The 20,479-nt window shown below is 50.0% G+C and overlaps 1 protein-coding gene across 1 annotated transcript; it reads left to right on the forward strand.

Moving 5' to 3' along the window:
• Positions 1–342: 342 nt before the first annotated feature.
• LOC127576411 (zinc finger protein 271-like) lies at positions 343–15,881 on the forward strand. The gene is made up of 6 exons (XM_052026921.1): positions 343–1,749; positions 7,144–7,478; positions 8,365–8,638; positions 9,056–9,267; positions 13,007–13,107; positions 14,137–15,881. The coding sequence occupies exons 1-6, from the start codon at positions 1,184–1,186 to the stop codon at positions 15,658–15,660; spliced, it is 3,012 nt and encodes a 1,003-aa protein (XP_051882881.1). The 5' UTR covers positions 343–1,183; the 3' UTR covers positions 15,661–15,881.
• Positions 15,882–20,479: the final 4,598 nt, after the last annotated feature.

Below are 20,479 nucleotides of genomic sequence, written 5' to 3' on the forward strand. Positions count from 1 at the left end.
CATGACTGTCCATTTCCCTCCATAGATGCTGCCTGACCGACTTTGAATTCCTCCAGCTCCCTTTTGTATTGCTTCAGATTTCCAGCATCTGCAGTCTCTTGTGTCTCCATCTGCAGAAAGATGGAATGTTTTGGGTTTGATACCCCTTTTAACAGGGAAAGACAGAAAACACATTGAATTTCATTGGCAGAGTAGGTGAGGAGGCAACGGGTAGAACAAAGGGATGTGGCAGAAACGGCCCATTCTGAATATAGATGGAAAGACAACCAGAGATTTTGATGCCAGTCTGGATGCTGCAATATTCCGAGATGGAAGATGACGTTGTTCCTCAAGCTTGTGTTTGTCATTATTATAACAGCTCGCTACAGAGACCAAAATATCAGCTGAAATACTATCCTGTACTTAGTGATGACCTTTGTAAACTTCTTTTCCAGGATACAAGCAGAGGATTTATTTATGGGAATCTCAAACACAACAGCAGCAAATTTGCACTAGGGAAGGCCGTTCACCTGCTCTGAGTGTGGGAAGGGATTCACTCGGTCATTCCAGTTGCTGATGCACCAACAAATTCAGAAGAGGCCGTGTATGTGCACTGAGTGTGGGAAGGGCTTCCTTCAGTCATCGCACCTGCTGACACACCAGCGTATTCATACTGGGGAGCGGCCTTTCTCCTTTCTCAATGTGTGGTCAGGGATAGGCTCAGTTATCCAGCCTAATGATGCACCAGCAAGTTCATGCAAGGGAAAGGCCATTCTCCTGCTCGGAGTGTGGGAAGCGCTTTGCTCAGTCATACAACCTGATAACGCATCAGCGGGTTCACACTGGGGAGAGGCCTTTCTCCTGCTCAACATGTGGGAAAGGATTCACTCAGTCATCCCACTTGCAGGCTCACCAGTGAGTTTGCACTGGGGAGAGGCACTTTGCCTGCCCTACTTGTGGGAAGGGATACGCTACACCATCCAGTCTGGTGAGGCACCAGCAAGTTCACACTGGGGAGAGGCTATTCTCCTGCTCAACGTGTGGGAAAAGATTCACTCAGTTATCCAACCTGATAACACACTAGCGAGTTCACACTGGGGAGAGGCCGTATACCTGCTCCGAGTGTGGGAAGGGATTCATTCATTCGTCTGATTTGCTGACACACGAGAGGGTTCACTCTGGGGAGAGGCCGTTCTCCTGCTCAATGTGTGGGAAGGGATTCACTCAGTCATCCCATTTGCAGGCACACCAGTGTGTTCACACCGGGGAGAGGCTATTCTCCTGCTCAACATGTGGGAAAGGATTCACTGAGTTATCCAGCCTGAAGGGACACCACCGAGTTCACACTGGGGAAAGACCGTTCTCCTGCTCAACGTGTGGGAAAGGCTTCACTGTATTATCCAGCCTGAAGAATCACCAGCGAGTTCACACTGGGGAGAAGCCGTACACATGCTCCGAGTGCGGGAAGGGATACACTGTGTTACCTACCCTGACAACGCACCAGAGAGTTCACACCGGGGAGAAGCCGTACACCTGCTCCGAGTGTGGGAAAGGATTCACTCAGTTTTCCAACCTGATGATGCACCAGCGAGGTCACACTGGGGAGAGACCGTACACCTGCTCTGAGTGTGGGAAGGACTTCACTGTGTTATCCAGCCTGAAGCAACACCAGCGAGTTCACACTGGGGAGAGGCCATTCACCTGCTCTGAGTGCGGGAAAGGATTCCCTTCATCATCTCAGCTGCTGAAACACCAGCAAATTCACACTGCGTAGAAAGATTATCTACGTTGTATGCTCAATGTACAACCGTCACTGCTTCTGAGATCTAGCGCAAATTCACAAGTGTTGCAGGTGTGTATGGGGGTTGGATTCTGTCAACGCTGCTGATCTCGCCCAGGATTGAACCCTGGTCATTGGGCACAATTGATTTTTTTTTGTAATCTCTTTAACTGAGTTAGAGTTCAATGTACTGGATTTCTGATTAAAATAAAGTTGTTCTGTTTGAAACACTTTATCTAAGGCCCTTCCTGTCTCATCTGGTGCCTTCCAGTGTTTCTGCTCCGCACCAGCCTCCTCCCATCTCACCCAGTATGAATATTCAGAGGAATAGAGAGATGCAGCACAGAAATGGGCCCTTTGACTCACTGAGTCTGCACTGATTATCAGCCAGTCATTTGCTCTGATCCCACATTAATACATTTGTAAAATTCTGCCCACATTTGCAATGACCACACCCTGCTTCACCCCCACCACCAGCAGATTCTACAATTCACCCACACATTAGGGACAATTTACAGGACTTTAATAACGTTTCAGCCCACACCTCTCAGGATGTGGGAGGAAACCCACACAGTCACAGCGAGAAGGTGCAAACTCCACACAGTCAACAGCCAAAGTCGGGGTTGAACATTGTCAATGTGAGGCAGCAGCTCTTCGAGCTCTGTGCTCATTCGTCTTCCCATTCAATGCATTCCTGTTGTTCACCTCCATCCCTCCGTGTGGTGACACGTTCCACATTGTTGAACTGTGTGGGTGAAGAGCTTCCCCCGGAATTTCCTGCAGGACTTACAGCAGATTGATGGCAAAGACAACAGCTCAGCAGGGGTCATGTCCCAGATATTAGAGCAGCACATCTAATAGAGCTGCTACCCTGCAGTGACAGGAGCCCAGGTTCAATCCAGATCTTGGGTACAGTCTGTGTGGGGGTTCTCCCTGTGACTGGGAATTTCTTCCAGGAGCTCCAGTTTCCTCCCACATACCAAAGACGTGCTGATTGCAAGGTCAATTGGCTGCTGTAAATTGCGCTTGGTGAGTGGGAGAAGTTGGGGAGAGTTGACAAGAATGTCGGGAGAATTTTGAAAAAAGGATGAATGTGGGATCAGTGTGGAGTTGTGGACTGTGTCGGCCTGTTTCTGTGCTGTATCTTTCTGTGACATTCCTGATCCATCAAGCCTCGGGGACAAAGTAATGGTGTTCAACTCTCCTTTTTTTTCAGTATTATAATATCTTTATTAGTCACATGTACATCGAAACACACAGTAAAATGCATCTTTTGCATAGAGTATTCTGGGGGGTAGGCCGCAAGTGTCTCCACGCTTCTGGTGCCAATATGGAACCCCCACAACTTCCCAACCTGTCCGTCTCTGGAATGTGGGAGGAATTCAGAGCACCAGGAGAAAACTCACGGAGACACAGGTTTAGATGGGGAAGAATTTGTTAAGTGTATCCAGGGTGGATTCCTGTCAGAGTATGTCTACAGGCCGACTAGAGAGAATGTCGCATTCAATCTAAAATTATGTTATGGACCGTGTCAGGTGACAGATCTCTCAGTGGGTATTTGGGGGACAGTGACCACTGCTCCTTAACCTTTAGCATTGTCATGGACAAGGAGAGGAGCAAAGAGGACAGGAAAATATTGAATTGGTGAAGGGTAAATTATGACACTATAAGGTTAGAACTTTTGAGTGTGAATTGGGATGACATTTTTGAAGGGAATGTACTATGGAGATGTGATTGTTGTTCAGGGATCTCTTGCAGGATGTTAGGGATAAATTTGTCCCGGTGAGGCAGAGAAAGAATGGCAAGGTGAAGGAACCATGGTTGACAAGAGAGGTGGAACATCTAGTTCAGAGGAAGAAGGCAGCATACATGAGGTTTAGGCAGCAAGGATCAGATAGGTCTCTTGAGGATTGTAGGGTATCAAGGAAGGAACTTAAGGGGCTGAGGAGAGCAAGAAGGGGACATGAAAAAGCCTTGGCGAATTGGGTTAAGGAAAACCCCAAGGTATTTTTCACTTATGTGAAGAGCAAAAGGATGACAGGAGTAAAGGTAGGACCGATTAGGGATAAAGGTGGGAAGATGTGCCTGGAAGCTGTGGAAGTGGGTGAGGTCCTCAATGAATACTTCCCTTCAATATTCATCGAGGAGACGGGTCTTGATGATGCTGAGGACATTGTTGGTGAGGTTAATTTTCTAGAGCATGTTGATATCAAGAGAGAGGATGTGTTGGAGCTATTATTGGTATTGGTTTATTATTGTCACTTGTTTGGAGGTACAGTGAAAAGCTTGTCTCACAAACCGATCGTACAGGTCAATTCATTACACAGTGCAGTTACATTGAGTTAGTACAGAGTGCATTGATGTAGTACAGGTAAAAACAATAACAGTACAGAGTAAAGTGTCACAGCTACAGAGAAAGTGCAATGCAATAAGGTGCAAGGTCACAACAATGTAGATCGTGAGGTCGGAGTCCATCTCATCGTATAAGGGAACCGTTCAATAGTCTTATCACAGTGGGGTAGAAGCTGTCCTTGAGCCTTGTGGTACGTGCCCTCAGGCTCCTGTATCTTCTACCTGATGGAAGAGAGAATGACCTGGGTGGGTGGGGTACAACACCTGCCCTTTTAACCTCTTCCCCTCCCGTTCTCCAAGGACCCAATCATTCCACCCAAGTGAAGTAATAAGTCACTCACACTCCTTCCAAATCCGGTTGTTCTTGTGTTCAGTGCCTGTGGTGCTCGCGCTGTCGTCTCCTCTACTTTGCAGAAACCCAAGCACAGATTGGGCAGCGACCACGTTCATTCTCTGTCCCACTCGCACTCTGACCTCACTGTCGGTGGTTTTTCGCCAACTCGGACCAACATATTGTCAGCCTGCGCACGATCTATACCCTCCACTCACTGCTTGTTCATCTGCCTGTCTAAATCCCTCTTAGATGTTGCAGTTGGATCTGCTCGCCCCACCACCCCTGGCAATGTGTTCCAGGCACCTGCCACGCTCTGTGTGAGACAAAACTGACCTCGCACACCTGCTCCCCCCCCCCCCCTCACCTCAAATCTATGCCCTCTGGTACTTGACACTGCCACCCGGGGGAAAACGACTCTGCCTGCCTGCCTTATATGTGCCTCTCATCATCTTATCTACTCGATGGTATAGAAAGTATAGAAAATGATGAGAGGCAGATATAAGGCAGATAGCCCGAGCCTTTACCCACCTTTCCCTTTCCCACCCTCCTTCACCCTGCCCCACCCCACCTTTTCTCCTTTAATCTCACCCGACCGCATTCCTCCACAGCTCTTTTGTTTCGTTCTCTCTGCCCCTCCCGCTGTCTCTGCATCTTAAAATATTTTATCCCCAACTCTCCCAACTTCTGAAGGGAACCTGAAACGTTAGCTGCGCCTCTCTAGAAAGGCACCATCCAATAAGCGAGTAATTTCTGTTTCATTATAGACTTTATCAGACCTTGTTATAAATGTGACCGTTTCACATGCTGCTGGAGAAAAGTCTAATTTAAGAAAATTGGTCTCACAATGGACTCTGTGCAGCCATTTGTACAGCAGTCTTTTATTAATGTTAAAGTGAACTTTGAAGACTCCCAAATCAAAATGTCTGCATTTTCAATGTAAAAGAGCTCGGCTTCCCTCAATAATCTGCAGAGTAATTATTCAAAGACCTGCTTGGCATCAACTGAGGCCAAACTGGCCAAGTTAAGCGTACATTTTCTTAGTTTTTAATATTATGTTCTTCACTATCTCAGCCTATCTACCCCCAAACATCACCAATCATCCGATCACCAATTCCACCGCAATAATTCCACAAGCTCACTGAAGAAAATGTCCCAATCTTTCACACAGAAACAGCCTGCTACCAATCCTCAACTCAAGGACATATTTTGCACCAGTGTTCTGTTTAATCAGGCTTCCCTGCAGTGTAGGGACTTTGAAAGTGCTGCTGGTTCTTCAGAGACAAAATGGGCCAATGTCAGTGTCATCTGCCTGTGATTGGACGGTTCAACATGAAACATTGGTGGTCACATTACACAATTCAATTTGGTCCTAATTCCACCTGGAACTTCCTGTGGCAAACCGGATTTAGACTTGGGGGCTGTGGTGAGGGAAAGGGGGAGTGGAACTGGTTCAGTCCCTTCTGGATATCAGAAAAGGCAGTTAGCCCAAGTTGAATGAATTGCAACAAATTCATGCTGTCTGACTCTGGGACTTGTTGTAAAGTCACCATCTCCCCCCCCCCCCCCCCCCCCCCCCCCCCAAACTAATATGTTCAACACATGGAGAGTATGGAGTGTGGTTGCTTAAAGGGGAAACTACCCAGTCCCTGAAGAGTTAATGGGGGTTGAATAGTTTAGACTGCAATGGTGTTTGGAGGAACCAAACACAACTAGAGATGGGGCAGTGGGGAGCCTTGGGGAGGTGGTCTAACCTCATGTGCCATGTCTCTGACCGTTCTAAGAAACTGGGAAGTGGTGTGTGTGAGAATTTATTCAAGTTTTTGTTTGTGAGTGCATGGTGTGTGTGTGTGTTAGTGTGTCCATGTCTGTGACCATGTGTGTGTGTCCACATGTGTGTGTGTGTGTGAGATGTATGTCAGAGTTCTGTGTGTGTGTGTGTCTGTGTGGGTGTATCCATGTGTCTGTGTCTGTGTGTCTGTGTGTGTCCATGTGTGTGCGTGTCTGTGTGAGGTGTGTATGTCCAGGTTCTTTGTGTGTGTTTGTGTGTGTATCTCTGTGCCCGTTCGTGTGTCTGTGTGTCCGTGTGTGTGTCTGTGTGAGGTGTGTGTATGTCCAAGTTCTTTGTGTGTCTGTGTGTGTCTGTCTGTCTGTCTGTGTTTGTGTGGGTGTATCCATGTGTCCATGTCTGTGTGTGTCCATGTGTGTCCGTGTGTCTCTGTGCCTGTTCGTGTGTCCGTGTGTGTGTCCGTGTGTGTGTGTGTGTGTGTGTGTGTGTGTGTGTGTGTGTGCCCATGTGAGCCTGCTGCTCCCCCTCACTCTGTGCACGTCAGGAAACACTCCAGAGATGGTCAATTCCACTTTATTTCCAGATGTTAAATCACAATGAATCATTGAAACAATATTCCGGGTGATGCGTCCGTCAACACTCGCTCCATCTGAGCTCAGGGCCTGGTCTGAATGGTCTCCAGTCCCAGCCCTGGCCCAGCAGCCAGACAGAACCCCGACACCCATCGCTGGCCCCAAATCCTCCCCCATCCTGTCCCACGGTGCTAACTGACAGCTGATGCCATTCCTTCAGGGCAGGCTGTGCTGATCGGATGAAACATCAGCTCCCAAAAGGTTGGGTGGGATGGCGGGGGAAGGGAAGTATCGGCACAGTTTGAAGACGTGTTGACGCTCTCGTCGGAGGCCACACCAGGTGCTTTTCCCCTTCCCTCCCCGGCTCCCGTGCTGTGATCACGCTCCAGAACTCAGACACCAAAGACAACCTGGGAGGAACAAACAGACCCAACACTCCCCACAGCTCCCCCAGGGGTCAACTGGGTGGGTGGAAAATGTCGCGTCACTTGAAGAATGAAGAGGAGCTTACACGGGAACAGCGACCAAAGGACCAGCTTACGAAGGAGCTGATCGTCACCCCGGCCATTCTCGACACTCTGCTAGCGACTAACCAAGTAGCCCAGAGGATGAGGAGGGAGGATGGGTCTGGCTGGGAAGAGAGGCTTAAAGTGCCCTGGGACAGACATGATCAAAGTGAGCATTCCCCATGAACACCACGCGGCTGGGATTCCCGAATCTGATGGGCGTTGTGTCTTAAAACAGCCAGAGCGTCAAACAGAAGCTGGAAGGTCCAGGTTCCCACCCTGACCGTTCAGCTCCCGTTTGGGTCCGGCGATGGCGTCCGCGAATAACCCTCACTTTGATCAATTTGTCCCTGGAGCCGGAACCTGTTCCCTCACAGGATCCGCCCTCCTTACCCTGAGGTCCAGTTGGACAGTGTCCTGCAGTGTGTGGAATATGTTGGAATGAAGAGCTTCCCTGAAGAAGGTAGGCTCGTCTTTAAACACCTCTCCTCAGCTGGCCCGGCAGTATTGAAACTCAAGGGTGAATGAGACGGACGGTTTGAGGCCAGGAAAGGGTTAACCAGAACCACCATCCGCTGCAGCTTTCGGGAGCATCCTGGAGATCAGGCAACCCCGAGCAACAGGAACTGGAAAAGAACCAAAGGCTGTTGAGCCTCCGGCCCGACTGCCTGAGGTCCGAGCAGAATGGTGATTGTCCGGGGATGCAAGCAGGTCGATCGCCTGGTAACCCCGCCACCCCCCCCCCCCCCCCCACCCCTCACCCCACCGAGTCCAACTGGTTTCAGGACTGCCTCAGTGTGGATCATCCACTCGTGAGGGTGGAGCACAGAGCAGCTGATTGTCTGACCCTGGCAGATGTGGCCCAGAGTGTCACCCCGTCTCTCAGGCACCAATGGGAAGCAATGTGTCACCAGGAGGGGGTGCCACCCTAACTGCACACCATCGGACTCTTGGCATGATGTCTGTCTGGAGATACACCGACTTAACCCTGCCGTGTCTGGAATTGGACAATGTCCCATTGTACCGTTCACTCTCCGAGCCTGTTGAAATGCCAGGTGAACACATCCACGTCCACCGGCCCAGAAAGCCCTTTCGTCCTGAATGTGCCCCCCCCCCCACCCGGGTTCCGAAGCATCTGAAGAGCCTGATGCCACAGAACCAACTCTGGAGAAGGATGGGCTCCCGGGACACCGGCTCATTCAGATGCTGCAACACAGGAGATCCGTGGAAACATTCCCAGCAGAGGGAGGGTCATCCCGAGTCTGAGGATGACTTTCGCTCGGTGTGGATGGTCGGAGACCCTGACATCACCTGCCGGTGTGCCCACCGGTAGAAGGTTCCGCCTCGGGCCAAACCGACCCACATTGTGAGCAACATGGGGTCCGCGGCCACGAAAGCAGAGGGTCCTCACTACCTCGGCTCTCCTGGACCCCAGCACCGGACTGAGCCACTCTCAGTGCTTCCCCTCGGGATGACTGGTGGTGGCTCACTCAGCCCACTCTGTGCTGGGCTATCGAGGCACCATCACTGCTTGGGAAGGTGGAGCGGGACAGGGTCTCGGAGGTTACTCGCTGCAAAAACTCCCTTCATCCCGGATCCTAATCCGAAATGACGGGCTAGCATGGTACAAGTGACACTGAGGTCCGGGAGGGCAGTGGTCAAGAATGGGGGTCAGAACTACAAGTGAGCCATGTCCCCGCTGCTTGAGTGCCAGTGAGGGAGCCCCTGAAGGTTCTTCTGCCACAGCGCAGGACCTGGAGGAAGCCCCAAGGTGGAAGGGCAAGTGAAGTGGTGGACGTCAGATGGACAGGACGAGAGACCTCGCTCCTTCACCGAGGCTCCCACAGCCTGCTGCCGCAGTGGCCGCCCTCGAAAGGTGGTCCTCACTGTGGCAGCAGTCGCTGCCTCTATTTACCTGCAAGACGTTGAGCTGCCGGAGGGCGCGGATTGGGAGGGACGTGGGGGGGGGGGGCAAATGGAGGGACTTCCGGACCCTCAATTCCAGACGGATCACCCTTCTTTTCAATACATCAACCGAAACGACAGGAGGTGACTGACTTAGGCACCCACTGGGCTTCCCACTTTGGGGAATTGCCACGGGGGCCCATATACCCTTCCTGGGTGTGCCAACCCAGGAACCCAGATGCACCCCCCCCCCCCCCCCGCGTAGGAGATGTGGAGAGAGCCTGCAGGTGGCTCCACAGTGGTGAGGGTGGGGTCATAGATCCCATAAAGAGCCGATCGAGACCTGTGACTGCCCCCACCAAAGTGAAAGCCACCCACCACACAGGCGTCCCTCCCTGAGCGAGGTGCCGAGCTGAGCCTGGAGTTGGAGCAGGGTCGGGATGGGGGGTGGGGGGGGGGGGACATGGAGACTGGACATGAAGGTGCGACCAGGGGGAGAATTTTCACAGAGAAACAGTTGGAGGAAACAACTTCAGGCTGAACTGGTTCGGGTGACAAATTAAAAATAAATCAAGAAATAAAAATAAAAAATAGAAAAAATACGAATTTCGAGCTGGCAGGGTGATGGACGGGACGGAGACGGTGCTGAGGGGAGAGAGGCGGCTTCACCCCATCTCCACGACTCAGTCGACCCGTGGAGGGGAACATTCCCGGCCGTCGAGTTAACACCGAGAGGTGGATGGGACATAGAGGGACAGAGCTGAGGAGCGGCGGTTTGATTGCTGTCGGGATCTGCTGTCTCGGGTTTGGACTGTGGACCGATCACTCACGACTTCAGTCACTGGCTCATGCGGTGAAAGCGTCCATTTCCTTCCGCTCACCCAGATGCCACGGTTTACGGCAGCCGTGTGCCTCTGGGAGAAGAAAGGGAAGGTATAAATTCACCGGATTACAGCAAGACAATAACAAGACCGTTTACACTTTTTTTTTGATATAAACGTTTATTAACTAAAAGCAGTACAAAAAGGACAACCAGTGTCAATACACTACAACTAATAGAGAAGAAAAGAAAGCAACTAAGCAGCTACATAGCTGCAGCAAAATAACGCTAACACCCGCGAAACATCCACGCAACACAACACCCGCTAAACGCAACACTCAACGCTCCACAGAAGAATCGCATTCTCACCGTCCACGACACACGCGATCCCCTGAGGGGCCCATCGAGCGCGGAACTCAACCAGGGTGCCCGACGGAGCCGCGTTCTCCCACCGTTCACACTTAAGAGTCGGCGTTACACAGCGCAGGAACCCGTTCATACCTTCAGTACTTTGTCTGCACAGGTCATCACCTTCAGGGAACTATGTACTTGTACCCCCAGGCCTCTGTTCTACAGATTCACGCTGGGTCCTGTCATTCACCCTGTGTGTTCTGCTCTGATTTAACTTCCCAAAATATATCACATTACACTTCTCCCGTCTAAGCTCCACACGCCATCCCTTGGCCCACTTTCACAGCTGGTCTCCATCTTGTTGTAACCTTAGACAACTTTCACTTTCCACCACACACCAATTTTTGGTGTCAGCGACAAGATTACTAACTATTCCATGGATTCTCCTCTTAATCGTTAATACATATGGCAAACAACAGATTACAATGATACGACTACAAGACCGTTTACACTTCTAAATACACTGCCTGAGTTTTAAAGGCGGCAGGTTATCTGGTCTGCACTTGGGCAATGGGCCTCGTCTTCAGACAGGCCCGAGGGGGTTGTCTGACACAACTGACGGCCTTTGTTGCTGTCACCCTGGCTGGATGAGCTGGGAGCAGCTCCTCACCAACGGCTCAGGGTCAACAAGGACAGTGGGCCCCAAACAGTAATTACCCATTTTTACCCCTGACCTAATCTCCAAATCCCAAAAACTAAACTATCATCCCTCCCAAAGACAATCCTAAACATTGCCTACCTGACGGAATGGAAGGAATCGGTACTTTGTCTCACTGGAGTTGTCTCTCCAGGAGACTCTCTCCATCTTCTGCAGGTTTCTTCCTTCCCCTTCAGTGGTCTCCACATATTCTCTACACCTCTCTCTCTCTCTCTCCCTCTCTCCTCTTCCTCTCCCAGAGGCTTCAGCCCCTCGACACAATGTGTTCTCTTCCTCTTTCTGCTGGCCTCCCTGATGCAATAGTGGCCTTTGGGAGTCCAGGAGGAGGTGGTGGAGATGGTGGGGGTGAGGATGGAGAAGGAACCAAAGATCTCTGGAGCTTTCCGTGCAGAGACTGACAACAGTGTTTCCTTCATAACACAGTTATTGTCGGCAGAATGATTTGCGGTGGAGAACGAAGCTATTTAAAGGCGCTGTTCAGGTTGGTTCGCATGGCAGCCGAATTTACCCAAGAGCCACCGCGGCCGAGAAAGAGCTCTGGCTGGAGTGAGTGAGATCACAGCGCAGGCGCGCAATGGCGGTGACGTCATTTGCGCGCCAACTTGGACCAGGAAGTTTCATCGAGTCGGGGGTTCGCAGGTGAGGGCAGCGTCTGTGGAAAGAGAAACAGGGAAGTTTTCAAGTCCGAGACCCTTCCGTTAGACCTGGGAGAGAGCAAAAGGAACTTGCAGAGAGGTTTGGGTGGGGGAGGGAAGGGGGAATGGATGGGGGAGCTGTAGATGGGGTCTGGGGGAGGGATAGATGGGGAATTCCGGGAGGGTTACATGGGTGGGGGTCAGATAGATTGGGGGGATGGTTGAGGGTTAGATTGTGGGGGGAGGGAGAGATTGGGGGAATGGATAGATTGTGGGGAGGGATGGATATGCGGGTGCACGGAGGCACAGATGCGGGAGAAAAAGGATCATCTCTGATTGGCTCCACTGAGGCAGCCGTAGCCTCGCTCTATGTTTTATCGACCTTTCTGGTTAATGGACTAACAAAGGCAGTTGGAGACAAGGCAATCAATGTTCACGCTGTGAAATGTGGGCCAGAACTGTTGCCGAGGCCTGTGGTTCCAGCAAGAGCTGCAGCATGTGTTTCACAGTTAATGAAATATCTTTTTGTGTTTGATTTCTCTCTCTCTACCTGCCCTCATTCATCTCGATCACTGACAGGTTTGTAAACTAAGGGTGAGGCCAGGTTTGCTGAGGCATTCTCAATCTGAAACTTTCTCTTTGCCATGTTTTGAAAGAGAAATTGCAGATGCCAGCATCTGAAGGCAAATTAGAAACTGCTGGACAATTCAGCAGGTCAGGCAGCATCTGTGGAAAGACAAATAGAGTTAATGTTTTAGTTTGGAGACTGCCCTTTTATCTGATTGATTGTTTCAAAAATCGAAACATTGAGCAGAGTTCGCATAGCATTATGAAAGAGAAATTTACTTGAGTCTATCTAAAAGTGAGACAAGAGGAATTTCTTCTCTCAGAAGCTTGATTCTTTGCAACACCTTGCTACAGAACTGTGTGGCAGAGTCCTTGGGTATATTTCAGGTTGGGATAGATTCTTAATCAGTAGGGGAATCAAGGGTTATGGGGACATGGCACAGAAAGTTGGCCATGATCCTGCTGAATGGCAGAGCAGGCTTGAGACGCCGAATGTTCTACTCCTGTTCCTACTTCCTGTGGTTTTAATGGTGTATTTATCCCTTCCCCATCTTTTTTGCAATTTAAAACTTGTTTTCTCACTTTCTCAGTTCTGACAAAGGGTTTCCAACCTGAAACGTGATTTGTTTCTCTTCCCAGAGATGCTGTCAGACCCGTGTCCAGCATTTTCTGTTTTTATTTCCGATTTCGGGCACCTGCAGATGTTTTGATTTTGCTGCTTTCTCTGCCGGCCCGGCCCAAGGTGGACTCCAGGCCCCGGCTGGTGAATGACTGTTTTGCTGGCACCGTTTCTGGATCCCTGGTATTGGTATTGGTTTATTATTGTCACTTGTACCGAGTTACAGTGAAAAGCTTGTCTTACAAACCGATAAATGCGGCCATTGATTCTGCTGCAAAAAGCACTTTGCCTTTGTAGGTAACAGCTATAGTTGGGACTGAGGTCAAAAAAGGGACAAAGTCCAACTCCCAGTGAATAAAACAAACATGTATTGTGAAAGTAATTTACCCATGTGGCTAAATTGTGTCAGTTAACACTGTGTTGAAGAAACAAAAATCCTTGTCACTTATGGTTATTTTACAACTCCACTATGTTCAATGTCCTCGGCTCCTTCTGCCACTGAGAACATGTTCTATTCTGTCTGGATATAGAATGGGATCTAACACTTCCATGATACATTTTTCACTCATTCTCAGTACAAGTGACAATAATAAACCAATACAATCGCCAAGTCCAAAACTACCAAGACCCAAAATGCTGACTGTCCATTTCGCTCCATAGATGCTGCCTGACCCACTTTGAGTTCCTCCAGCTCCCTCATGTATTGCTTCAGATTTCCAGCATCTGCAGTCTCTTGTGTCTCCATCTGCAGAAAGAGGGAATGTTTTGGGTTTGATACCTCTTTTAACAGTGAAAGACAGAAAACACATTGAATTTTATTGGCAGAGTAGGTGAGGGAAGCAACGGGTAGAACAAAGGGAAGTGGCAGTAATGGCCCATTCTGATTATAGATGGAAAGACAACCAGAGATTTTGATGCCAGTCTGGATGCTGCAATGTTCCCAGATGGAAGATGACGTTGTTCCTCAAGCTTGTGTTTGTCATTATTATAACAGCTCGCTACAGAGGCTAAAACCTCAGCTGAAATACTGTCCTGTACCTATTGATGACTTTTGTAAATTTCTTTCACTGGATACAACAAGCAGAGGATTTGTTTATGGGAATCTCAAACACAACATCAGCAAATTGACACTTCAGAGAGGTCATTCACCTGAGTGTGGGAAGGGATTCACTCTGTCATTCCAGTTGCTGATGCACCAACAAATTCACAGAGAAGAGGCCGTGTATCTGCACTGAGTGTGGGAAGGGCTTCCTTCAGTCATCCCACCAGTTGACACACCGGCATGTTTATACTGGGGATTGGCCGTTCTCCTGCTCAACGTGTGGTAAGGGATTGTCTCAGTTATCCAGCCTGATGACGCACCAGCAAGTTCGTGCCGGGGAAAGGCCATTCTCCTGCTTGGAGTGTGGGAAGGGCTTTGCTCAGTCGTCCCATTTGCTAACACACCAGAGAGTTCACACCGGGGAGAGGCCGTTCACCTGCTCTGAGTGTGGGAAGGGATACATTCAGTCATCTGATTTGCTGAAACACCAGAGAGTTCACACCAGGGAGAGGCCCTTTTCCTGCCTGACATGTGGGAAGGAATTCGCTACATCATTCTGTCTGCTGAGCCACCAGCAAGTTCACACTGGGGAGAGACCATTCTTCTGCTCAACGTGTGGGAAAGGATTCACTAATTCATCCAGCCTGATGACACACCAGCGAGTTCACACTGGGGAGAAGCCGTACGCCTGCTCTGAATGTGGGAACGGATTCAGTCGGTTATCCAACCTGAGAACACATCAGCGGGTCCACACCGGGGAGAGGCCATTCTCCTGCTCAACGTGTGGGAAAGGATTCACTCAGTTATCCAGCCTGATGACACACCAGCGAATTCACACTGGGGAGAAGCCGTACACCTGCTCTGAGTGCGGGAAGGGATTCACTCGGTCGTCCCATTTGCTGACACACCAGAGAGTTCACACCGGGGAGAGACCGTTCTCTTGCACGACGTGCGGTAAAGGATTCACTCAGTCGTCTGAGCTGCTGATACACCAGCGGGTTCACACTGGGGAGAAGCCGTACACCTGCTCCGAGTGTGGGAAGGGATTTACTCATCTGTCCAATTTGCTGAGACACCAGAGAGTTCACACCGGGGAGAGGCCGTTCACCTGCTCCGACTGCGGGAAGGGATTCACATATCCGTCCAATTTGCTGAGACACCAGCGAGTTCACACTGGGGAGAGGCCGTTCATCTGCTCAACGTGTGGGAAAGGATTCACTCAGTTATCCAGCCTGATGATGCACCAGCGAGTTCACACTGGGGAGAGGCCATTCTCCTGCTCTACGTGTGGAAAAGGATTCACTCGAATAACCTACTTGACACAACATCAGTGGCTTCACACCGGGGAGAGACCGTTCACCTGCTCCGAGTGTGGGCAAGGATTCACACAGTTGTCCCACTTGCAGTCACACCAGCGAGTTCACACCAGGGAGAGGCCGTTCTCCTGCTCAACATGTGGGTTAGGGTTCGCCCGTTCATCTGATCTGCTGAAACACCGGCGAGTTCACACTGGGGAGAGGCCATACACTTGCTCCGAGTGCGGGAAGGGATTCACTCGGTCACACCATTTGCTGAGACACCAGCGAGTTCACACCAGGCAGAGGCCCTTCACCTGCTCTGAGTGCGGGAAGGGATTCCCTTGGTCATCTGAGCTGCTGAAACACCAGCAAATTCACACTACAGAGAAAGATTAATCATGCTGTATGCTCAATATACAACCATCACTGCTACTGAAATCTTGCGAAAATTCACAAGTGTTGCAGGTGTTCATGGGGGTCAGATTCTGTCGACGCTGCTGATCTCACCCAGGATTGAACCCTGTTCATTGGGCACAGTTGATTTTCTTTTGTAATCTCTTTAACTGAGTTAGAGCTCAATGCTCTGGATCTCTGATTAAAATAAAGCAGTTCTGTTTGAAGCACTTTATCTAAGGACCTTCCTGTCTCTGCAATGCACACAATGAAGAGAGAGAGAGAGGCCATTGAGCCCATCTGGTGCCTTCCAGTATTTCTGCTCCACACCAGCCTCCTCCCATCTCTCCCATTATGAATATTCAGAGAAAGAGAGAGATGCAGCACAGAAATGAGCCCTTTGACTCACTGAGTCTGCACTGATTATCAACCAGTCATTTACTCTGATCCCACATTAATACATTTTTAAAATTCTGCCCACATTTGCATTGACCACACCCTGCTTCACCCCCACCACCAGCAGATTCTACTCATCACCCACACATTAGGGATAATTTACAGGAGTTTAATAACCTTTCAGCCCACACCTCTTGGGACGTGGGAGGAAACCCACACAGTCACAGGGAGAAGGTGCAAACTCCACACAGTCAACACCCGAGGTCGGGATTGAACATTGTCAACGTGAGGCAGCAGCTCTACGAGCTCTGTGCTCATTCGTCTTCCCATTCAATGCATTCCTGTCGTTCACCTCCATCCCTCCGTGTGGTGACACGTTCCACATTGTTGAACTGTGTGGGTGAAGATCTTGGCCCAGAATTTCCTGCAGGACTTTCAGCAGATTGATGGCAAAGACAAGAGCTCAGCAGGGGTCTTGTCCCAGATATTAGAGCAGCACAGCTAATAGAGCTGCTACCTTGCAGTGACAGGAGCCAAGGTTCCCAAAGACATGCTGGTTGGTAGGTCAATTGGCTGCTGTAAATTGCCCTTGGTGAGTGGGAGAAGTTGGGGAGAGTTGACAAGAATGTCGGGAGAATTTTAAAAAAAGGATGAATGTGGGATCAGTGTGGAGTTGTGGACTGTGTCGGCCTGTTTCTGTGCTGTATCTTTCTGTGACATTCCCCATCCATCAAGCCTCGGGGAGAAAGTAATGGTGTTTAACTCTAGTTTTTTAACATTGACGATATCTTTATTAGTCACATGTACATCGAAACCCACAGTGAAATGCATCTTTTGCGTAGAGTGTTCTGGGGGCAGCCTGCAAGTTTCTCCACACTTCCGGCACCAACATAGCATGCCCACGACTTCCCAACCCATACGTCTTTGGAATCTGGGGGGAAACCCATGCAGACACAGGCAGAACCTATGAACTCCTTATAGACAGCGGCCGGAATTGAACCTGGGTCGCTGGCGCTGTAATAGCGATACGGTAAACACTACACGATGTGCTACTCCCAGCTCTTTTCAACACGGGGCTGTTCTCAATGGGCTGAATGTCACAGCATTGATTCACTGCAATACAGGACTGTCCTGACACATCCTGTGCCTCATTCATTGTCCTACCTGATGCCCCCATTCACCACCTCAAAAAATTCATTGATTTCTGTCCTGAATACAATAACTGAGGAACCGCTCACAAGTCAGGTTGGCGAAAGATTCTACCCTTTTGATATTGGTGCCTGATGATCAGAGTTTAAGGAGATGCTTTCAAAACTGGGAATGACTGCAATGTATTTTGTAGATGCTTCTCTCACCCTGTCTCTCTGATCGATAGAAAAGTGACAGAATCTTCCTTATCGCCAACAGGTGACCCCTCAGCCCAAAACCATGCTGCTGAAAATTTGGATTCTTCCCCCATGAGAAACATTCCCTCAGCTGCCACCCGATCCAATCCTTTTTAAATCTTTCTCCTTTCACCTTGAGCCTCTAGTTTTGGACGGCTGCTCCACCACCGAGAGTGGTCCTTTGGAAGAAAGTGGAGGAAGAGGGGAGGATGTGACTGGTGCTGGGATCCTGACGCAGAAATGGTGAAGGATGATGTGCCACCTCGAGCTTCCGGTTCCAGCTCATTTCAATTCCCCTCCTCATTTCCACACTGACCTGTTAGTCCTCAGCCTTCTCCACTGCCATGGTGAGGCCAAACACAAACTAGAAAAGCGGCACTTTGTATTCCACTTGGTGAGCCTACAGCCCAAAGGTACGGACGTTGAATTTGACAGTTTCAGGCGACCAACTCTCGTTCCTTTCCCACTCCTCCCAGATTCTCCTTTTGTTCACCTTTTCCTCCTCCCTCTTTCCCCCACCGCCCATTCCCGAGATCCGTTCCCCTCCCGCCCCTGATTCCATCTGCTCATCATCCTTCCTCCCTTCCCAGCTTTCACTTGTCATCTCTCTGCCTCTGTCTACTTACCCCTGCCCCAGCTGCTGCCACCTGCTCACGTTCCCTCCCTTATCTGGTTCCACATCAGCTCCAGCCGATGTCTCTACCTTCTGCCTCCCCCCAACCCCCAACCCATCTGCCTCCACCTGCCCATCATCTCCCACCTCACCTGGTTCCACCTCCCAACCTCTGCCTCCCCCCTCCCTCTCACCTCTTTATGCCGGCTGTCTTCCCTCTACGCTCAGTCCTGATGCAGTATCTTGACCCGAAACACCAATCATCCCTCTGCCTCCACAGATGCTGCTCGATCTGCCGAGTTCCTCCAGCCGCCTTTTTGCGGCAGATTCCAGCATCTGCAGTCTTATCGTGTCTGCAACTGCCAAAGAGCCAGACTGCGCCTGCTCCCCACACGGCAGCCCGGCACAGTCCTCCGCCTATGATGAAAAACACTGTGATGTTTGTGAGACACGATTTCACATTCACAAAGCCGTGCTGACTGTCCCTCAGCAGTCCTTGCCTTTCCACACGCTGGTAGGGCCTGTCGCTCAGAATCCCCTCCAGTAATTTCCCACCACTGATGTTAGGTTCACTGGCCTGTGGTTCCCTGGCTTGTCCTTGCAGCCCTTCTTAAATAAAGGCACACCCTCCGGACTTCTGGTATCTCACCTCTGGCTAAGGAAGATGCAAATAACTCTGCCAGGGCCCATGCAATTTCTTTCCTATTCTTCCCGCAAGATCTTGGGACGCAATTGGTCAGGCCCTGGAGATTTGTTCACCCTAATATGTTTTCAGACTGCCAGCACATCCTCTTTTGTAATGGCGATATGTCCCAAGACATCGTTACTCGTATCCCTTAATTCCTTAGCTTGCATGACCTTCTCTGTGCAAATATAGATGAGAAAGATTCATTTCAGATCTCACCCCTCTCTTGTGGTTCCACACACAGATGACAGCATTGATGCCGAAAGAGACCTATTCTCTCCCTAGTTACCCTATATTGGGCTTCCCCTTTTCCTATCTTCAGTCCTGAAGAAGGGTCCTGACCCCGAAACGTTGACCGCCTGCTTTTCTCCACGGATGCTGCCTGGCCTGCTGAGTTCCTTCAGCATCATCGTGTTTTTCATCCAGATTCCAGCATCTGCCGTCCTTTGTTTCTCCAATGTTACAGGTGGATGATCGACAGCAGAAGTGACCAGTTCTGATACAAACAGAGGGAATGAGTTACCCAGCATTGAATTTAATGTGGGGTCTGGAAGCCCTTTTCCTCTTACTCATGATTCATTTGCACTTTTTCCAATCCACTCACTGCACTGGGTGCTCACAGTGTGGCCTCCTCTACACCGGAGGAACCAAACACAAGTTGGGTCACCGCTCTGTGGGGAACCTGCATTCAGTCCGCAGGACTGTTTTGTCATCTTCCAACGTTCTGCAGATTTGAGAACATTTCCCACAGTTTGGAAGGCAGCAAATGTCACCCCCAGTATTTGAGGAGGGAAAGAGGAAACACAACTGTAGGCCGGTTAGTGTGAGATCAGTCAAATGGAGAATCTGAAAGGTACCTATGTAATGGTTAGCGTAACGCTTTACAGCGCCAGCGACCCGGGTTCAATTCCTGCCGCTGTCTGTAAGGAGTTTGTACATTCTCCCCGTGTCTGCGTGGGTTTCCTCCGGGTGCTCCGGTTACCTGCCATATTCCAAAGATGTACGGGTTAGGAAGTTGTGGGCAATGCTATGTTGGCACCGGAAGCGTGGCAACACTTGCGGGCGGCCCCCAGAAGACTCTGTGCAAAAGATGCATTTCACTATGTTTCGATGTACATGTGACTAATAAAGATATCTTATCGTTGAATAATAGAAATGGAGAGAGAGAGATGATTATGAAAGGGAAACCAAGTTTGACTGACCTGAGTCTTGTTAAGGTTGTAATACTCAAAAACAACAACAGAAAAACCAGAAGAAACAGGAGCAGAAGTGTCGGCCACTTCAGCCGCTCCATTACCCAAGATCACACTGATCCGACCCTGGCCTCAGACACCATTTTCCCCTTCTTTCCCCACACTCTGCAACTCCCTTGTCATTCAGATGTTTGTGCATCTCCACCGTGAATGTACTGAATAACTCCGTCTCTGCAAGTCCCTGGCACCGAGAATTCCAGAGATGCTCCGTTCTCAAGGGAAGACATTCTTCATCATCTCAGATGAGTGACCCCTGACTGATGCCACATCCAGCAATTTCCCTGCCTTGTGCATAGTTAGTGCAGACTCAGTGAGTCAAAGGGCCCATTTCTGTGCTGCCTCTCTCTATTCCTCTGAATATTCATACTGGGTGAGATGGGAGGAGGCTGGTGTGGAACAGAAACACTGGAAGGCACCAGATGGGCTGAATGGCCTCTCTTACTGCTGTTTACTGTGTGCATTGCAGAGACAGTAAGGGCCTTAGATAAGG

This window comes from Pristis pectinata, chromosome 12, assembly GCF_009764475.1.
Source record: "Pristis pectinata isolate sPriPec2 chromosome 12, sPriPec2.1.pri, whole genome shotgun sequence".
In the NCBI taxonomy this organism is placed as follows: Eukaryota; Metazoa; Chordata; class Chondrichthyes; order Rhinopristiformes; family Pristidae; genus Pristis; species Pristis pectinata.

Excerpts from the sequence above, each read along its gene's own strand:
- LOC127576411 (XM_052026921.1), top strand. The coding sequence starts at position 1,184 with ATGTGTGGGAAGGGATTCACTCAGTCATCCCATTTGCAGGCACACCAG. Across the intron at positions 7,479-8,364 it reads CTGGGACAGACATGATCAAA|GTGAACACATCCACGTCCAC; the intron begins GTGAGCATTCCC and ends TTGAAATGCCAG. Across the intron at positions 13,108-14,136 it reads GCACCGTTTCTGGATCCCTG|AAGAGGCCGTGTATCTGCAC; the intron begins GTATTGGTATTG and ends AAATTCACAGAG.